The 23,493-nt window shown below is 37.2% G+C and overlaps 1 protein-coding gene across 1 annotated transcript in view; it reads left to right on the top strand.

Annotated features, from left to right (window-relative positions):
- The window catches only part of CARD11 (caspase recruitment domain family member 11), a 1,057,928-nt gene that overhangs the window by 128,302 nt on the left and 906,133 nt on the right, over nucleotides 1–23,493 (top strand). The window contains exon 4 of the mRNA XM_053696753.1: nucleotides 22,246–22,383. Within this exon, the coding sequence (XP_053552728.1) occupies nucleotides 22,246–22,383 (138 nt within the window). The remainder of the gene's footprint in view (nucleotides 1–22,245; nucleotides 22,384–23,493) is intronic.

The following is a 23,493-nucleotide window of genomic DNA, read 5'->3' as shown; positions in this document are numbered from 1 at the left end:
CCCCACCCGGTGGCCTAAATACTGCACTTCTGCCATCCCGATATGGCATTTACTAGGTTTCAGGGTCAGCCCTGCCTCCCCTATACGGTCAATAACTGCTCCTATATGCTGTAGGTGTTCTGCCCAGTTCTGGCTATATATGGCAATATCGTCCAGGTATGCGCAGGCATACTCCTGGAACCCGTCCAGTAGCCGATCTACCATCCTTTGAAAGGTCGCCGGAGCGTTCTTCATCCCGAAAGGCATGACCCGAAATTGGTATAGGCCAAACGGGGTGACAAACGCTGACTTGGGGACGGCGTCATCGGCTAGCGGGATTTGCCAGTATCCCTTGCATAAGTCTATGGTCCGTTAAGATACTGTCCCCTAGCCATTTTATCCAGCAACTCGTCTATCCGGGGCATCGGATAGGCATCAGACACCGTTTTGTCATTTAGCCTCCGGTAGTCAACACAGAAGCGTGTGGTGCCGTCTTTCTTGGGTACCAACACTACCGGGGATGCCCAGGGGCTGTCGGAAGGTTCGATAACCCCTAGTTGCAACATCTCGTCAATTTCTGCCTTCATGTGTGCCTTGACTGCTTCAGGGACACGATACGGGGTCTGCCGCATAGGTAGCTGCCCCGGGGTTTCAACTCGGTGAGTGGCCAGCGGGGTGTACCCAGGTAAGTGGGAGAAGATAGCCCCTTTAGCTACTATCAACTCCTGTACCTGGGCACGCTCCGAAGGGCTTAGCCGCTCCCCCAGCTGAACGCCCCTGGAGGGCTCTATCTGGTCCTCTGATTCTAATAGGTCAGGGAGAGGCAGATTCTCCTGATCCTCAGAGGCCGAGGCGCATATTGCCGCCACGTCCTCCATCCTCTCATGGTAGGGTTTGAGCATGTTCACATGAAGCATGCGTCGCTTCCCTACCCCTGAGCAGGGGCCAATCACATAGGTAGTGTCGCATCGCTGCTCTACGACCTGGTATGGGCCTTGCCAGACGGCCTGCAGCTTGTCGGTGCGTACAGGTTTTAAAATTAAAACTTTCTGCCCCACTTGAAAGCTGCGATCCCTGGCTCCCCTATCGTACCAGCGGCGCTGGCGTTGTTGAGCCGCCTGGAGGTTGGTACGTACAGCCTGGGTTAATGCCTCCAGTCGGTCCCTGAACTCCAGCACGTAAGATACAATGGGTTTACCATCGGGGCTACTCTCTCGCTCCCAATGCTCCCTAATGAGGTTTAATGGCCCCCGCACCCTTCTCCCAAATAGCAATTCGAAGGGGGAAAAACCTGTCGACTCTTGGGGTACCTCCCTATATGCGAAAAGCAGATGGGGTAGGTAGCGCTCCCAGTCCTTATGAGTCTCGCCAAATGTACGGAGCATCTGTTTTAAAGTCCCATTAAATCTCTCACATAACCCATTGGACTGGGGATGGTAGGCTGAGTTAATTATGGGTCTAACACCACATACCCTCCAAAGTTGTTGGGTCACCTCTGCGGTAAACTGGGTTCCCCTATCTGATATTATCTCCTGGGGAACCCTACCCGGGAAAATATTTTTATTAAGGCTTCAGCTACCGTCTCTGCATGGATGTTGGAGAGAGCAATGGCCTCGGGGTACCTAGTGGCATAGTCCACTACGGTTAAAATGTACCTCTTCCCGGAGGGACTGGGCTTGGGTAGAGGCCCTACGATATCTACTGCTACCCTGCTAAAGGGTTCCTCAATAATGGGTAACGGGGATAATTTAGCCTTAGGGCGGTCACCTCGTTTGCCTACTCGTTGGCACACGTCACAGGAGGTGCAATATTGCCGTACATCTTTAGAGATCCCAGGCCAGAAAAAGGCGTGGGTCAATCTGTAGCGGGTGCGAGTCATTCCCAGGTGGCCTGACAGGGGAATGTCATGAGCTATCCTGAGCAGTTCCTGCCTATACTTCTGGGGTACTACCAGTTGCTTAGTGGTCACGGTGACTGCGCTGCCTACCCCCCGTTCGGCTATGCGGTACAATAACCCTTTCTCCCAGACGTACCGTTCCCCTTCTAACCCAGCCTGATCGGTGTTCCCTTTATCCCGGTATGCCTGCAGCGTGGGGTCAGCTTTCACCTCCGCCTCAAATTGGGTGGGGGTATCCCAAGTCATATGTGTCAAGGGGGTGTCATGGTCTCTTACCTGAGCCTCGTGGTGAGCTGGTGGGGCCGTAGTGCGTGCCTGCTGCCGGGTGGTTACTGGGTGGACCTCCTGATGTGGAGCCTGAGGTACAAAAGCAGAGGTCATCTGACCCAGGTCATTCCCCAGTACAACATCCGCTGGTAGGTTTTGCATTAAGCCCACTTCTACCATGCCCTCCCCTGCACCCCAATCCAAATGAATCTTAGCAGTGGGCAATCGGTATACTGCTCCCCCTGCCACTCGTACTGCCACGGATCCGCCCGTGTGTGCTGTATCTGGCACCAAATGGGGAGCTATCAGGGTTAAAGTAGCTCCCGAATCCCGAAGTCCCTGGACCTCCTTCCCCTCCACGGTCACCAGCTGACGGTGATGTTGCCGGTTATCGGTGGCTCGGACCGACATCACCTCATGCAGAATTCCCAGGGGTTCCCCGGCTGGGGTGCTCAACCCCTCATGAGCGGCTGGCTCCGTTTGGTAATGGTGAGCAGCCGCCCTTGGGGCCAGGTTCTGTCTGACCTGGTTCCAAGCTTGTCTGCTCCGATTTTGGGTGCACTCACGTGCCATATGTCCCCACTGCTTGCAGGTGTGGCATTGTATATTCGCCCGTCCATTGTATCGTGAGGGGGGTGGTGGATTCCCTGGGGCTGGACGAAACGGTGCCGCTGTGGGGTTGTTAGACTGTAGAGGACTGGGCTGTCCTGTGGGTCGAGTGTACGTCTTAGGTAGTAGTCCATGTGCCTCCTGGCGTCAAAATGCTGGTCTGCTAATCTGGCTGCTTCGGTTAACGTGAGGGGTTTCGATCTCTCACCCATTCTTGGGCTTCTGGGGACAAGCCGTTAAAGAATTGCTCCAACAGCATCAGTTGTCGCAATTCTTCCATGGTGGTAGCTTGGCTGGCCTGTATCCACCCCTGAGATGCTTGATCCAGCTTGTGGGCCCACTCTGCATGGGAATCTCTTTCTGGCTTGCGCAGGCCTCTAAACTTGCGCCGGTATGCCTCTGGGGTAATGGCATATCTTTCCAAGATTGCGCTCTTCACTTTAGCGTAATCCTTGCTGTCCTCCCTGGGTACAGCGCGATACGCTTCCCGCTGCCCTACCGGCTAGCTTGCCTGCTAGCACCGGCACCCATACGGACTGCTCCAACTCATGTAACTCGCACAGTCTCTCAAAATCCTGTAAATACCCATCGATCTCATCCTTCTCCTCACAAAACATTTTAAAGGCATGGTATGGGATTTTGGGTCTTACTGGGTTACTGAGTGCTTCCGAAATGGATTCTGCTCGGGAGGATGCATTCCGCAGACTGTGTGCCATCACGTACTCCTGCACATCTGCCATTACCACGGATAGCATGTCCCGTGGTACAGGTTGGGGTAAAAATTCCAGCCTGGTCCTCATTTCCCTCTGGTATAGGGTCTCCTCCATGGCTGCTGGAGGCGTAGCGCTGCGAGCTCTGTCTCCCTCCATCAGCTCTGCAATTAATATAGCCTTGGGTTTGCTGCTGGCTATCTTTCCCCTGGCTTCTAGCAGTTCCTTTAACGTTTGTCTCTTTAGCTTAGAATAATCCGTCTCCATTCACTTCGGTAGTCGGTTCTTTCACTGTATTCTGCTTGCCATTCCCTTTTCTTATTCGGCAGTTACAATTGCACGAATTGCGCTTTTCGGCTGTAAGGTCTGATCCCACCGCTTGCCACCAATTGTAGCGGAGAGCAATATTAAAATACTCCCAATAACCGGACGAAACACAGTTTGGGAGTCAATAACTCACGACCCAGCCAGTTTTCAGGTTTAAAACAGAATGAACTTTATTAAAAAGGCTATGCCTAGTATTTATGCAGGTCTGACCTCCCAGATGGGGGGTTGAAAAGAATGTTGTAGATTAGATGGATGGAACACGCCTTTTGACATGATACAATAGAATACCTTGCTCAAGCTGATAACAACTTAACCACAGGACACACACTTGGCTCTTCTTATCACTAAGGCGTCGTCTCTCTAGATGTGATTGAACAATGGAATGGTAATCACTAGCTTTAATGAAAGTACACAATAGCTGAGACTAGTAACCTTGTCATTCAAGAATAGTCTTCTTAAAGCTAAACACATTTAACTCCTTCAGTACTGCCAGAAGGGTCTGTCACATCTACATAGCACACAATACAGCCTATAGACAACCTTTCTTACATTATAGTCCAGAAGTGGCTAGGTTTGCCACAATAAGTATATAATTATATTACTTGTCTGTAGTGTACTTACATTATATTATTACCAATAACACTAAATTAGTACTGTCATACAGTTATAAGTATATAATTATATTACTTGTCTGTAGTATACTTACATTATATTATTACCAATAACACTACCTTAGTACTGTCATACAATTATCACTATATCATTATATTACTTGTCTGGAGTATACTTACATTATATTATTACCATTAACACTACCTTAGTACTGTAATACAATTATCACTATATCATTATATTACTTGTCTGTAGTATACTTACATTATATTATTACCAATAACACTACCTTAGTACTGTCATACAATTATAAGTATATCATTATATTACTTGTCTGTAGTATGGTGTTTGTTGTGATATTATAATATATAATGCTTTCTTCCTAGTTTGTGCTCTGACTTGTAAATGTATATAATTGTTGCAAAGAAGCAGGGGCGGGGACAGTGTTGTTGAAGTGAGGAACCAGGAAATAAAGTGTGTAGTTAGTTGCTGTATAAATGGACTCTGTGTCAGATATATTTCTAAACCACCTGGATTTACAAACACTACATTTTGGCGACGAGGATTATGTTTGAACCCTATTGCTTTGTCTCAGCAAACAGTGAGTAACCTGCTGCAATACACACACAAGAATGGCTGCATGTAATGAATACAACTTCCCTGTGTTTGATTCTGATGCAGAACTAAGCTCAGTAGGCCCAAGATGGCTAAAATGGATTCAGAGATTTGAAAATTATCTTATTGCTTTGGATGTTACTGATGCAAACAGAAAAAAGGCTTTACTGCTTCATTTAGCTGGAGAAAAAGTGTATGACATTTATGATACCTTGTCTGCAACCACTGACTCATACAATGATGTTAATGATAAACTGACAACATATTTTCTCCCCAAAAAGAACACTCAGTATGAAATATACACATTCAGACAGGCAACACAACAGGGTGATGAACCTTTAGATGCATTTCAAACCAGGTTACGTTTACTAGGAAAGAATTGTGAGTTTTCTAATGTTGAAAATGAGATTAAAGCACAAATAATACAAAGCTGCACTTCTTCAAAACTTAGGAAATATGCACTGAGACAATCTGAACTATCTTTAAAAGATTTGCTTGATTATGGCAGAACATTAGAAATTGCTGACAGGCAAGCTGCAAGCATAGAAAATAGATCTACTGAAGATCAGTTTATTACAAATAGAGTTCAAAAAGACAGTTCAACAGTACAGCCCACAAAAAAGAAACAGATCTCATGTGTGTTATGCAGGAACTGTGGGGGTTTCTATCCACATAATGGGACTTGTCCTGCAAGGAATAAGCAATGCAGGGCATGTGGGAAATTTAATCACTTTGCAAAGCAATGTAGAACAAAACTGTATCAAATACCTCAATCACATACTGAACCACATACATCAGAACAGTGGAAAGTAAATCTAGTCAGATCTCCTGATCAAAAAGGACAATATTCAAACAATGATGACAAATATGTATTTGTAGTAAACAACATGTGTAACCTAACTCAGCCACAAGTTGATGTACTCATTAATGACACTAAAATCACTGCATTGATTGATTCAGGATCTGCTGTCATTTAGTGGGGTGAACAAACATTTCACATGTTAAAACCACAACCACAGTTATTACAGAGTAAAATAAATATATATGCATATGGATCAACTAAACCCCTTAATGTCATTGGTAAATTTACAGCCACATGTGCATTTAAACACAACAAAACAGCAACTATGTTTTATGTTGTAAAGGGTCAAAATTCTTCTCTTCTGAGTTTTGAAACTTCATCCAGTTTGGGACTTATAAGCTTATGAATGCAATTTCACCTAGAAGGACACAGGATCTGTAGCAGATCGGTTAGTACAGCAGTATTCCCATTTGTTTAATGGCATTGGTAAATTGAAAGATTTTCAAGTACAGCTGCATATTAATCCACATATAAAACCTGTAATACAACCACATAGAAGAATTCCATTTCATCTAAGGCACAAGGTTGATGCTGAACTCAGGAACCTTGAAACACAAGGAATCATCGAAAGAGTGCAGGGGCCAACTCCATGGGTCTCCCCAATAGTATCAATGCCAAAACCCAAAGACCCAAATAGTGTAAGAATTTGCATAGACATGAGGCAAGCCAACACTGCCATTATCAGGGAGCGCCACGTTACTCCAACATTAGATGATATAATTCATGATCTCAACCAGGCAAAAGTTTTCTCCAAACTTGATTTAAAATCAGGCTATCATCAACTGGAATTGGATCCAACAAGTAGATATATAACTACATTCTCAACACACACAGGATTGTGGAGATACAAGTGCCTAAGTTTTGGTGTTTCTTCTGCTGCTGAAGTATTTCAAAATGCAATACAGCAAACATTATCTGAAATTCCAGGAGTTAAAAACTTCAGCGATGATATCATTGTGTTTGGAGCTACTCAAGAGGACCATGATAAAAATCTCACAGCAGTTTTTTGAGCGACTTCATGAGAAAGGACTTACCTTAAATTGTAGTAAGTGTGAATTTAACAAAACTAAACTAGAATTTTATGGATTTGTTTTTTTCAGCTGAAGGCATATCAGCAGACCCAAAGAAAGTGGAAGCAATTCAGAATGCAAATCCTCCAATAGACGCCAGTGAAGTCAGAAGTTTCCTAGGGATGGTAAACTACTGTTCTCGATTTATCCCTAATTTCTCTACTATTGCCACACCTTTAAGAGAGTTAACAAAGAAAAGTGTGCCATGGCGTTGGACTGAAACTGAACAACAAGCTTTTCAACAACTGAAACAGAGTTTGACCAGTGACAAGACAATGTCCTATTTTAACCCTCAACGGCAAACTATTCTTTTAGTAGATGCTAGCCCTGTTGGTTTAGGTGCTATTCTGGCGCAGAGAGACAAAGGCAAGCATTATATAATTGCTTATGGTAGCCGTTCTTTAAATGATGTGGAAAAACGTTATTCTCAAACAGAACGTGAAGCTCTGGCAATAGTTTGGAGTTGTGAATACTTTCATTTATATTTATATGGTTGTCCATTCACACTGATCACAGATCACAAGCCTTTACAGTTGATCTGGAATAATCCAAAATCCAAACCACCCGCTAGAATAGAAAGATGGGGTTTAAGACTACAACCATATAATTTTACTGTGGTTTACAAATCTGGAAAAGAGAACCCAGCAGACTATATGTCTCGACATCCTATATCAACAGATTCATTCACAAGTTCACCAAGTTCCATGGATGCAGAGGAATATATCAATTTTGTTACTAATCATGCTATACCTAAAGCATTGAGTTTAGAAGAAATACAACAAGCAACATTAGCTGATCCTATACTGCAAAAACTCGCTGTATTAGTTCGGAATGGAAAATGGTACACAGCTGATTCTGACAAAATACATGGAAAAGAGTTGAAGTCATTTGCAAGATTTAGCAAAGAACTCTCAGTGAATAATGACAACAGTATTATCTTGCGAGGTAATCGACTAGTCATTCCGACATGTTTACAACAGCAAGTATTATCCTTAGCACATGAAGGTCACCAAGGAATAGTTAAAATGAAAAGTTTATTGCGAGAAAAAGTGTGGTTTCCATCAATAGATCAACAAGCAGAAAAGTTGGTGAGAAATTGTATTGTGTGTCAAGCCACAACTCCAGGAGCTCACATAGAACCTTTAAAAATGTCTGCATTGCCTGAAGCACCATGGTGTAATGTGAGTATAGATTTTTATGGTCCATTACCTACTAGAGATTATTTGATGGTGATTATAGACGAATATTCAAGATACCCGGTAGTAGAAGTTATCAGCTCAACATCTTCAGTCACTGTTATTCGGTTTTAGACAAAGTTTTCTCTTTATTGGGAATTCCTAAAATTGTTAAAACAGATAACGGTCCCCCATTTAACAGTACTCAGTTTAATAAATTTGCTTCATATCTTGGATTTAAACATAGGCGCATTACTCCTTTGTGGCCACAAGCTAATGCAGAAGCTGAAAGATTCATGCGTTCTATGGGGAAATTTCTAAGGGCAACTACAGCGCAAGGTAGACCATGGAAACAAAATTTATACTCTTTTCTGAGAGACTATCGATCAACTCCCCATTGTACTACTGGCAGATCACCTGCAGAGCTGTTATTCAATCGCAAACTTCGGATCAAAATTCCGGATATAAATGATTCGCTAACAGAGACACTCAACAAGGACTTAATACAAAAAGACAGTCATGCCAAAGCCAAGATGAAAGCTTATGCGGATAAATATTATCATACCAAATCTGCTCCTTTTGCTGTTGGAGACAGAGTCCTGTGTAGGCAAGATAGACGACACAAGTTGGATACTTTATATGATGTCATCCCATATACAGTTACAAGAATTCAAGGATCAATGATCACTGCAGAAAGAAATGGACATACAATAACTCGGAACTCTTCTTTCTTCAAGAAACTACACAGAGAACAGGACACTGAAGTATCTGATGCAGAAGATGATGATTCTGATATACCCAAATTATTTCAAGAACATGATGATAATATGAATAACTCAGAGAGCAGTGAGGGGGAAGAAAACATAGCATATGATCAGTCCTTAGATACTAATCGAAAATACCCTCTCAGAGAAAATAGAAGACCTCCTGAATACCTTAAAAACTATGAAAAATAATGTGTTTTCATGTAATGTATTATGTCATCATGCAACTCTTTTATGTGAAATATAGTTGGTCTTATTTCTAGATATTAAGCATAGTATATATATAGTTATATTTATGTTTAGTTTATTTGTTATGTTTCTAATCTAAAGTAAGGGAGAGATATGGTGTTTGTTGTGATATTATAATATATAATGCTTTCTTCCTAGTTTGTGCTCTGACTTGTAAATGTATATAATTGTTGCAAAGAAGCAGGGGCGGGGACAGTGTTGTTGAAGTGAGGAACCAGGAAATAAAGTGTGTAGTTAGTTGCTGTATAAATGGACTCTGTGTCAGATATATTTCTAAACCACCTGGATTTACAAACACTACATGTAGTATACTTACATTATATTATTACCAATAACACTACCTTAGTACTGTCATACAATTATCACTATATTATTATATTACTTGTCTGTAGTATACTTACATTACATTATTACCAATAACACTACCTTAGTACTGTCATACAGCTATAAGTATATAATTATATTACTTGTCTGTAGTATACTTACATTATATTATTACCAATAACACTACCTTAGTACTGTCATACAGTTATAAGCATATAATTATATTACTTGTCTGTAGTATACTTACATTATATTATTACCAATAACACTACATTAGTACTGTCATACAGTTATAAGTATATCATTATATTACTTGTCTGTAGTATACTTACATTATATTATTACCAATAACACTACCTTAGTACTGTCATACAGTTATCACTATATCATTATATTACTTGTCTGTAGTATACTTACATTATATTATTACTAATAACACTACCTTAGTACTGTCATACAGTTATCACTATATAATTATATTACTTGTCTGTAGTATACTTACATTATATTATTACTAATAACACTACCTTAGTACTGTCATACAGTTATCACTATATAATTATATTACTTGTCTGTAGTATACTTGCATTATATTATTACCAATAACACTACCTTAGTACTGTCATACAGTTATAAGTATATCATTATATTACTTGTCTGTAGTATACTTACATTATATTATTACCAATAACACTACCTTAATACTGTCATACAGTTATAAGTATATCATTATATTACTAGTCTGTAGTATACTTACATTATATTATTACCAATAACACTACCTTAGTACTGTCATACAATTATCACTATATCATTATATTACTTGTCTGGAGTATACTTACATTATATTATTACCAATAACACTACCTTAGTACTGTCATACAGTTATAAGTATATCATTATATTACTTGTCTGTAGTATACTTACATTATATTATTACCAATAACACTACCTTAGTACTGTCATACAGTTATAAGTATATAATTATATTACTTGTCTGTAGTATACTTACATTATATTATTACCAATAACACTACCTTAGTACTGTCATACAGTTATCACTATATAATTATATTACTTGTCTGTAGTATACTTACATTATATTATTACCAATAACACTACCTTAGTACTGTCATACAGTTATAAGTATATCATTATATTACTTGTCTGTAGTATACTTACATTATATTATTACTAATAACACTACCTTCGTACTGTCATACAGTTATCACTATATCATTATATTACTTGTCTGTAGTATACTTACATTATATTATTACCAATAACACTACCTTAGTAATGTCATACAGTTATAAGTATATAATTATATTACTTGTCTGTAGTATACTTACATTATATTATTACCAATAACACTACCTTAGTACTGTAATACATTTATAAGTATATTATTATATTACTTGTCTGTAGTATACTTATATTATATTATTACCAATAACACTACCTTAGTACTGTCATACAGTTATAAGTATATCATTATATTACTTTTCTGTAGTATACTTACATTATATTATTACTAATAACACTACCTTAGTACTGTCATACAGTTATAAGTATATCATTATATTACTTGTCTGTAGTATACTTACATTATATTATTACCAATAACACTACCTTAGTACTGTAATACATTTATAAGTATATTATTATATTACTTGTCTGTAGTATACTTACATTATATTATTACCAATAACACTACCTTAGTACTGTCATACAGTTATAAGTATATCATTATATTACTTTTCTGTAGTATACTTACATTATATTATTACTAATAACACTACCTTAGTACTGTCATACAGTTATAAGTATATCATTATATTACTTGTCTGTAGTATACTTACATTATATTATTACCAATAACACTACCTTAGTACTGTAATACATTTATAAGTATATTATTATATTACTTGTCTGTAGTATACTTACATTATATTATTACCAATAACACTACCTTAGTACTGTCATACAGTTATAAGTATATCATTATATTACTTTTCTGTAGTATACTTACATTATATTATTACCAATAACACTACCTTAGTACTGTCATACAGTTATCACTATATAATTATATTACTTGTCTGTAGTATACTTACATTATATTATTACCAATAACAGTACCTTAGTACTGTCATACAGTTATCACTATATCATTATATTACTTGTCTGTAGTATACTTACATTATATTATTACTAATAACACTACCTTAGTACTGTCATACAGTTATAAGGATATAATTATATTACTTGTCTGTAGTATACTTACATTACATTATTACCAATAACACTACCTTAGTACTGTCATACAGTTATAAGTATATCATTATATTACTTGTCTGTAGTATGCTTACATTATATTATTACCAATAACACTACCTTAGTACTGTCATACAGTTATAAGTATATCATATTACTTGTCTGTAGTATACTTACATTATATTATTACCAATAACACTACCTTAGTACTGTCATACAGTTATCACTATATCATTATATTACTTGTCTGTAGTATACTTACATTATATTATTACCAATAACACTACCTTAGTACTGTCATACAGTTATCACTATATCATTATATTACTTGTCTGTAGTATACTTACATTATATTATTACCAATAACACTACCTTAGTACTGTCATACAGTTATAAGTACATAATTATATTACTTGTCTGTAGTATACTTACATTATATTATTACCAATAACACTACCTTAGTACTGTCATACAGTTATCACTATATAATTATATTACTTGTCTGTAGTATTCTTACATTATATTATTACCAATAAGTTATAACACTACCTTAGTACTGTAATACAGTTATAAGTATATAATTATATTACTTGTCTGTAGTATACTTACATTATATTATTACTAATAACACTACCTTAGTACTGTCATACAATTATCACTATATAATTATATTACTTGTCTGTAGTATACTTACATTATATTATTACCAATAACACTACCTTAGTACTGTCATACAGTTATAAGTATATAATTATATTATTTGTCTGTAGTATACTTACATTATATTATTACCAATAACACTACCTTAGAACTGTCATACAGTTATCACTATATAATTATATTACTTGTTTGTAGTATACTTACATTATATTATTACCAATAACACTACCTTAGTACTGTCATACAGTTATCACTATATCATTATATTACTTGTCTGTAGTATTCTTACATTATATTATTACCAATAACATTACCTTAGTACTGTCATACAGTTATAAGTATATTATTATATTACTTGTCTGTAGTATACTTACATTATATTATTACCAATAACACTACCTTAGTAATGTCATACAGTTATAAGTATATAATTATATTACTTGTCTGTAGTATACTTACATTATATTATTACCAATAACACTACCTTAGTACTGTCATGCAGTTATAAGTATATCATTATATTACTTGTCTGTAGTATACTTACATTATATTATTACCAATAACACTACCTTAGTACTGTCATACAGTTATAAGTATATAATTATATTACTTGTCTGTAGTATACTTACATTATATTATTACCAATAACACTACCTTAGTAATGTCATACAGTTATAAGTATATCATTATATTACTTGTCTGTAGTATACTTACATTATATTATTACCAATAACACTACCTTAGTACTGTCATGCAGTTATAAGTATATCATTATATTACTTGTCTGTAGTATACTTACATTATATTATTACCAATAACACTACCTTAGTACTGTCATACAGTTATAAGTATATAATTATATTACTTGTCTGTAGTATACTTACATTATATTATTACCAATAACACTACCTTAGTACTGTCATACAGTTATCACTATATAATTATATTACTTGTCTGTAGTACACTTACATTATATTATTACCAATAACACTACCTTAGTAATGTCATACAGTTATAAGTATATAATTATATTACTTGTCTGTAGTATACTTACATTATATTATTACCAATAACACTACCTTAGTACTGTAATACATTTATAAGTATATTATTATATTACTTGTCTGTAGTATACTTACATTATATTATTACCAATAACACTACCTTAGTACTGTCATACAGTTATAAGTATATCATTATATTACTTTTCTGTAGTATACTTACATTATATTATTACTAATAACACTACCTTAGTACTGTCATACAGTTATAAGTATATCATTATATTACTTGTCTGTAGTATACTTACATTATATTATTACCAATAACACTACCTTAGTACTGTAATACATTTATAAGTATATTATTATATTACTTGTCTGTAGTATACTTACATTATATTATTACCAATAACACTACCTTAGTACTGTCATACAGTTATAAGTATATCATTATATTACTTTTCTGTAGTATACTTACATTATATTATTACTAATAACACTACCTTAGTACTGTCATACAGTTATAAGTATATCATTATATTACTTGTCTGTAGTATACTTACATTATATTATTACCAATAACACTACCTTAGTACTGTAATACATTTATAAGTATATTATTATATTACTTGTCTGTAGTATACTTACATTATATTATTACCAATAACACTACCTTAGTACTGTCATACAGTTATAAGTATATCATTATATTACTTTTCTGTAGTATACTTACATTATATTATTACCAATAACAGTACCTTAGTACTGTCATACAGTTATCACTATATAATTATATTACTTGTCTGTAGTATACTTACATTACATTATTACCAATAACACTACCTTAGTACTGTCATACAGTTATAAGTATATCATTATATTACTTGTCTGTAGTATGCTTACATTATATTATTACCAATAACACTACCTTAGTACTGTCATACAGTTATAAGTATATCATATTACTTGTCTGTAGTATACTTACATTATATTATTACCAATAACACTACCTTAGTACTGTCATACAGTTATCACTATATCATTATATTACTTGTCTGTAGTATACTTACATTATATTATTACCAATAACACTACCTTAGTACTGTCATACAGTTATCACTATATCATTATATTACTTGTCTGTAGCATACTTACATTATATTATTACCAATAACACTACCTTAGTACTGTCATACAGTTATAAGTACATAATTATATTACTTGTCTGTAGTATACTTACATTATATTATTACCAATAACACTACCTTAGTACTGTCATACAGTTATAAGTATATAATTATATTACTTGTCTGTAGTATACTTACATTATATTATTACCAATAAGTTATAACACTACCTTAGTACTGTAATACAGTTATAAGTATATAATTATATTACTTGTCTGTAGTATACTTACATTATATTATTACTAATAACACTACCTTAGTACTGTCATACAATTATCACTATATAATTATATTACTTGTCTGTAGTATACTTACATTATATTATTACCAATAACACTACCTTAGTACTGTCATACAGTTATAAGTATATAATTATATTATTTGTCTGTAGTATACTTACATTATATTATTACCAATAACACTACCTTAGAACTGTCATACAGTTATCACTATATAATTATATTACTTGTTTGTAGTATACTTACATTATATTATTACCAATAACACTACCTTAGTACTGTCATACAGTTATCACTATATCATTATATTACTTGTCTGTAGTATTCTTACATTATATTATTACCAATAACATTACCTTAGTACTGTCATACAGTTATAAGTATATTATTATATTACTTGTCTGTAGTATACTTACATTATATTATTACCAATAACACTACCTTAGTAATGTCATACAGTTATAAGTATATAATTATATTACTTGTCTGTAGTATACTTACATTATATTATTACCAATAACACTACCTTAGTACTGTCATGCAGTTATAAGTATATCATTATATTACTTGTCTGTAGTATACTTACATTATATTATTACCAATAACACTACCTTAGTACTGTCATACAGTTATAAGTATATAATTATATTACTTGTCTGTAGTATACTTACATTATATTATTACCAATAACACTACCTTAGTAATGTCATACAGTTATAAGTATATCATTATATTACTTGTCTGTAGTATACTTACATTATATTATTACCAATAACACTACCTTAGTACTGTCATGCAGTTATAAGTATATCATTATATTACTTGTCTGTAGTATACTTACATTATATTATTACCAATAACACTACCTTAGTACTGTCATACAGTTATAAGTATATAATTATATTACTTGTCTGTAGTATACTTACATTATATTATTACCAATAACACTACCTTAGTACTGTCATACAGTTATCACTATATAATTATATTACTTGTCTGTAGTATACTTACATTATATTATTACCAATAACACTACCTTAGTACTGTCATACAGTTATAAGTATATCATTATATTACTTGTCTGTAGTATACTTACATTATATTATTACCAATAACACTACCTTAGTACTATCATACAGTTATAAGTATATAATTATATTACTTGTCTGTAGTATACTTACATTATATTATTACCAATAACACTACCTTAGTACTGTCATACAGTTATAAGTATATAATTATATTACTTGTCTGTAGTATACTTACATTATATTATTACCAATAACACTACCTTAGTACTGTCATACAGTTATAAGTATATCATTATATTACTTGTCTGTAGTATACTTACATTATATTATTACTAATAACACTACCTTAGTACTGTTATACAATTAATACTATATCATTATATTACTTGACTGTAGTATACTTACATTATATTATTACCAATAACACTACCTTAGTACTGTCATACAGTTATAAGTATATCATTATATTACTTGTCTGTAGTATACTTACATTATATTATTACCAATAACACTACCTTAGTACTGTCATACAGTTATAAGTATATAATTATATTACTTGTCTGTAGTATACTTACATTATATTATTACCAATAACACTACCTTAGTACTGTCATACAGTTATAAGTATATCATTATATTACTTGTCTGTAGTATACTTACATTATATTATTACTAATAACACTACCTTAGTACTGTCATACAATTAATACTATATCATTATATTACTTGACTGTAGTATACTTACATTATATTATTACCAATAACACTACCTTAGTACTGTCATACAGTTATCACTATATCATTATATTACTTGTCTGTAGTATACTTACATTATATTATTACCAATAACACTACCTTAGTACTGTCATACAGTGCAATAACTGATACTATATAGGGATTTAGAACTTAAATTTTTTTGCACCTCAAATTCCTCTTTACAATCATTTGTCACCTTAGCTACTGAAACTCCATCTACTCTGCAGCCTATCATGTCACTGACTTGTAGTATTCTACTGCACCCTCCATCTTCCCTAAATAATACAAGTTAAATATATAAACATGGAAAGCCCTGCATTGTATAACCTAAACGTACAAAGCCCTGCATGGTATAACCTAAACCTACAAAGCCCTGCATGGTATAACCTAAACATACAAAGCCCTGCATGATATAACCTAAACCTACAAAGCCCTGCATGGTATAAGCTAAACATACAAAGCCCTGCACGGTATAAGCTAAACATACAAAGCCCTACATGGTATAACCTAAACGTACAAAGCCCTACATGGTATAACCTAAACATACAAAGCCCTACATGGTATAACCTAAACATACAAAGCCCTGCATGGTATAACCTAAACATACAAAGCCCTGCACGTTATAAGCTAAACATACAAAGCCCTGCATGGTATTACCTAAACCTACCAAGCCCTACATGGTATAACCTAAACGTACAAAGCCCTGCATGGTATAACCTAAACCTACAAAGCCCTGCATGCTATAACCTAAACATACAAAGCCCTGCATGATATAACCTAAACATACAAAGCCCTACATGGTATAACCTAAACATACAAAGCCCTGCATGGTATAACCTAAACATACAAAGCCCTGCATGGTATAAGCTAAAAATACAAAGCCCTGCATGGTATAACCTAAACATACAAAGCCCTGCATGGTATAACCTAAACATACAAAGCCCTACATGGTATAAGCTAAACATACAAAGCCCTGCACGGTATAAGCTAAATATACAAAGCCCTGCACGGTATAAGATAAACATACAAAGCTCTGCATGGTATAACCTAAACATACAAACCCTACATGGTATAACCTAAACATACAAACCTTACATGGTATAAGCTAAACATACAAAGCCCTACATGGTATAAGCTAAACATACAAAGCCCTGCACGGTATAAGATAAACATACAAAGCTCTGCATGGTATAACCTAAACATACAAACCCTACATGGTATAACCTAAACATACAAACCTTACATGGTATAAGCTAAACATACAAAGCCCTGCACGGTATAAGCTAAACATACAAAGCTCTGCACGGTATAACCTAAACATACAAAGCCCTGCATGGTATAAGCTAAACATACAAAGCCCTGCATGGTATAAGCTAAACATACAAAGCCCTGCACGGTATAACCTAAACATACAAAGCCCTGCACGGTATAAGCTAAACATACAAAGCATTGCACAGTATAAGCTAAACATACAAAGCCCTGCACGGTATAAGCTAAACATACAAAGCCCTACATGGTATAAGCTAAACATACAAAGCCCTGCATGGTATAAGCTAAACATACAAAGCCCTGCACGGTATAACCTAAACATACAAAGCCATGCATGGTATAACCTAAACATACAAAGCCCTGCACGGTATAAGCTAAACATACAAAGCATTGCACGGTATAAGCTAAACATACAAAGCCCTGCATGGTATAAGCTAAACATACAAAGCCATGCACGGTATAACCTAAAGATACAAAGCCATGCATGGTATAACCTAAACATACAAAGCCCTGCACGGTATAAGCTAAACATACAAAGCATTGCACGGTATAAGCTAAACATACAAAGCCCTGCATGGTATAAGCTAAACATACAAAGCCCTGCATGGTATAACCTAAACATACAAAGCCCTGCACGGTATAAGCTAAACATACAAAGCATTGCACGGTATAAGCTAAACATACAAAGCCCTGCATGGTATAAGCTAAACATACAAAGCCCTGCATGGTATAACCTAAACATACAAAGCCCTGCACGGTATAAGCTAAACATACAAAGCATTGCACGGTATAAGCTAAACATACAAAGCCCTGCACGGTATAAGCTAAACATACAAAGCATTGCACGGTATAAGCTAAACATACAAAGCCATGCACGGTATAACCTAAACACACAAAGCCCTGCATGGTATAAGCTAAACATACAAAGCCCTGCATGGTATAAGCTAAACATACAAAACCCTACATGGTATAACCTAAACATACAAAGCCCTACATGGTATAAGCTAAACATACAAAACCCTGCATGGTATAACCTAAACATACAAAGCCCTGCATGGTATAAGCTAAACATACAAAACCCTACATGGTATAACCTAAACATACAAAGCCCTGCATGGTATAAGCTAAACATACAAAACCCTGCATGGTATAACCTAAACCTACAAAACCCTACATGGTATAACCTAAACATACAAAGCCCTACATGGTATAAGCTAAACATACAAACCCTACATGGTATAAGCTAAACATACAAAGCCCTGCACGTTATAACCTAAACATACAAATCCTGCATGGTATAACCTAAACCTACAAAGCCCTGCATAGTATAACCTAAACATACAAAGCCCTGCATGGTTTAACCTAAACTGGATGAAGATGGAGCCGCCGGTATAAAGATCGTTCAAGCGGGACTTCAGCATTTGTGAGTACTTAAAGAGGGGTTAGTGTTATTTTTTTTTTTAAGGTTTTTTGGGGTGGTTTTTTTTTAGATTAGGCTTTGGGCATTTCTTAAGGGGAGAAAAAGAGCTGAATTCCCTTTTAAGGGAATGCCCATACAAATGCCCTTTTCAGGGCAATGGGTAGGTTTTTTTTTAGAGTTAGGTTTTTTATTTTGGGGGGTTTTACTGTTAGTTGGCCTTTGTATTTTTTACAGGTAAAAGAGCTGTTTAACTTAGGGCAATGCCCTACAAAAGGCCTTTTTAAGGGCTTTTGGTAGTCTTGTGTAGGCTAGTTTTATTTTTTTATTTTTATAGGGCTATTAGATTAGGTGTAATTGTTTTTATTTTGGATAATTTCGTTTGTTATTTTTCTTAATTGGGGGGGGGGGTTGTACTTTAGATTTTTTTTATTTTTTGTAATTGTAGATTTAATAGGTTTATTTAGTGGCAGTGATGTGGGAGGCCAGAGGTTTAGGGGTTAAAACTTTATTTAGTGGCTGCGATGTCGGGGAGTGGCGGAATAGGGGTTAATATCTTTATTATAGTGTGGGCGATGTTGGGGTGCGGGGAATAGGGGCTAATACATTTTATTAGTGGCGGCGATTTTGGGAGCGGCAGATTAGGGTTTAATATAGTGTTTGTGATGCAGGAGGCCCTCGGTTTAGGGGTTAATAGGTAGTTTATGGGTGTTAGTGTACTTTGTAACACTTTAGTTATGAGTTTTGTGTAACAGTTTTGTTGCGTAAAACTCATAACTACTGGTCTCAGATGGCGTAATGGATTGTGTCGTTATAGGGTGTAACAAAAGCTTTTTAGCCTCACCGCAAAACTCGTAATTGCAGCGCTATGGGAATCCCAAGAAAAAAAGTCATTTTTTCGAGTGCGGGACTGACGTTGTGTTACAGGCTAAAAGGCTTGCGGTAGAGCTATACCCAGAGGCGTAACTAGAAACCACAGGGCCCAGGTGCAAGAATCTAAGAAGGGGCGTAACTAGAAACCACAGGGCCCAGGTGCAAGAATCTAAGAAGGGGCGTAACTAGAAACCACAGGGCCCAGGTGCAAGAATCTAAGAAGGGGCATAACTAGAAACCACAGGGCCCAGGTGCAAGAATCTAAGAAGGGGCGTAACTAGAAACCACAGGGCCCAGGTGCAAGAATCTAAGAAGGGGCGTAACTAGAAACCACAGCCCCCCCCCCCCCAAAAAAAAAGAGGTGAATTTGAAACATATCTTTTTTTATTTTATTTTTTTACATTTAACACAGAAGAAAAAAAAACTTGAATCAGATTACATGTCTGCAAAAGGAAAGTACCCTTTGCCCACAGTCTGTGAGATGGTCTGACCCCCTATTACTGTATATAGTGACACTGTTTAACCCACCAGTACTGTATATAGTGAGTCAGTGACACAGTCTGTAATCTGCCAGTGAGATGGCTGGCCTGACCCTACCTGCCCCAGTACTTTATAAAGTGACCACAGTAGTCTGTGACATGGTCCAGCCCCCCGTACTGTATATAGTGGTACTGTATAGTGACGCTGTTTACCCCCTGCCCCCCCATGCTGTAGTAACAAGGTCTGTAATTTGCTGGTTCCACAAACACACACACACATACATGCATAAATACACACACACATAAACACCAATGGGTTAAACAGAAACACTAACTCCTGTAGTCAGACACACTAGTGAAGCATCATGTCACACTCACATGATATCAGTGCAGGAAGTGGCAGGTCAACGTTTTTTATAAAAAAAAAGATTTTTTTTTAAGCTGGGCCCCCACCCTCTGGAGCACAGTCGCAGTTGCGACTTCTGCACCCCCTGTAGTTCCATCCCTGGCTATACCGACAAGACTAGTAATGGCTGCGTTGCTGTTTTAACGCTGAAATGGCCATTTGGCCACACGAACGCAAAACTCGTAATCTACCTGATTATGTATAACTAGTCCTAAAGCCCGTTCACACTGGCCATTTTTTGCAGTACAGCGATCCCACCCCTTGCGCTCTCTCCCCCCTCTCTTTTGCTCTCTCTCTCTCTCCCCCTCTCTTTTGAGCTCTCTCTCTCCCCCTTCTCTTTTGCACTCTCTCTCTACCCCCTCTCTTTTGCGCTCTCTCTCTCCCATCTCTTTTGCGCTCTCTCTCCCCCATCTCTTTTGCGCTCTCTCTCTCCCCTCTCTCTTTTGCGCTCTCTCCCCCCCTCTCTTTTGTGCTCTCTCTCCCCCATCTCTTTTGCGCTCTCTCTCTCCCCTCTCTCTTTTGCGCTCTCTCTCCCCCTCTTTTGCGCTCTCTCTCCCCCATCTCCTTTGCGCTCTCTCTCCCCAATCTCTTTTGCGCTCTCTCTCTCCCCTCTCTCTTTTGCGCTCTCTCCCCCCCTCTCTTTTGTGCTCTCTCTCCCCCCTCTTTTGAGTTCTCTCTCCCCCATCTCTTTTTCTCTCTCTCTCTCTCTCTCTCTCTCTCTTTCTCTCTCTCTCTCTCTCTTTCTCTCTCTCTCTCTCTCTTTCTCTCTCTCTTTCTCTATTTCTTTCTCTCTTTCCTTCTCTCTCCCCCATATGTATCGCGCGACCGTGCCCGGTCACGCCCCCTTCACGTCCGGCCACGCCCACTTCTGCCGCAGATCAGCTAGGGACTCTAAGGCCAGGTGTGTTTGTCCTTGTGCTGTCTCTACTGCGCATGACAACTTCGGACAAACACACTTGGCCTTTTATATTATAGGATGGAGTGAAACATGTTAATGTGATACGTTTCAGGCTGGCACTGTTAGGCTACTCATTGCTTAAGTATTGAACTTTTGTGAGGTCTGTGGTCAATAATAAGTGCTATAATTAATGTGTAAAACCTTGAGACCCACACATCTTTTTTTTCCAGATGATTAAAGGTGGTTTTGGCCTATTGACTGGCAGTATGTAAATACCTCTCCATTTTCGCAGGTCGCCTCTTGGATATTCTTCATACAAAAGGTCAAAGAGGCTATGTGGTTTTTTTGGAAAGCCTTGAGTTTTACTACCCAGAGCTCTACAAGCTGGTGACAGGGAAGGAGCCCACAAGAAGGTTCTCTACTATAGTAGGTAAGTGAGAAGCACACAGATATGACATTGAGATGCTGCGATGTTATATAGACCCTGCCTAGTACACAGTCACACAATGCCCCACACCTCTGCACACTGGAGATGACACAATCCCCCCCATGACACACAAAACCATAGCTGCCATATAAAGGCCAATAAGTGACCCCTGATGTGCTCTAACTAGCTGCCATAGAAAGGCCAATAAGTGGCCCCTGATGTGCTCTAACTAGCTGCCATAGAAAGGCTAATAAGTGGCCCCTGATGTGCTCTAACTAGCTGCCATAGAAAGGCCAATAAGTGGCCCCTGATGTGCTCTAACTAGCTGCCATAGAAAGGCTAATAAGTGGCCCCTGATGTGCTCTAACTAGATGCCATAGAAAGACCAACAAGTGGCCCCTGATGTGCTCTAACTAGCTGCCATAGAAAGGCCAATAAGTGGCCCCTGATGTGCTCTAACTAGCTGCCATAGAAAGGCCAATAAGTGACCCCTGATGTGCTCTAACTAGCTGCCATAGAAAGGCCAATAAGTGGCCCCTGATATGCTCTAACTAGCTGCCATAGAAAGGCCAATAAGTGGCCCCTGATGTGCTCTAACTAGCTGCCATAGAAAGGCTAATAAGTGACCCCTGATGTGCTCTAACTAGCTGCCATAGAAAGACCAATAAGTGGCCCCTGATGTGCTCTAACTAGCTGCCATAGAAAGGCCAATAAGTGGCCCCTGATGTGCTCTAACTAGCTGCCATAGAAAGGCTAATAAGTGGCCCCTGATGTGCTCTAACTAGCTGCCATAGAAAGGCCAATAAGTGGCCCCTGATGTGCTCTAACTAGCTGCCATAGAAAGGCCAATAAGTGGCCCCTGATGTGCTCTAACTAGCTGCCATAGAAAGGCCAATAAGTGGCTCCTGATGTGCTCTAACTAGCTGCCATAGAAAGGCCAATAAGTGGCCCCTGATGTGCTCTAACTAGCTGCCATAGAAAGGCAAATAAGTGGCCCCTGATGTGCTCTAACTAGCTGCCATAGAAAGACCAATAAGTGACCCCTGATGTGCTCTAACTAGCTGCCATAGAAAGGCTAATAAGTGGCCCCTGATGTGCTCTAACTAGCTGCCA

The sequence above is a fragment of the Bombina bombina genome, unplaced genomic scaffold, assembly GCF_027579735.1.
Source record: "Bombina bombina isolate aBomBom1 unplaced genomic scaffold, aBomBom1.pri scaffold_78_1, whole genome shotgun sequence".
In the NCBI taxonomy this organism is placed as follows: domain Eukaryota; kingdom Metazoa; phylum Chordata; class Amphibia; order Anura; family Bombinatoridae; genus Bombina; species Bombina bombina.
This window is presented reverse-complemented; position numbering and strand designations above follow the sequence as displayed.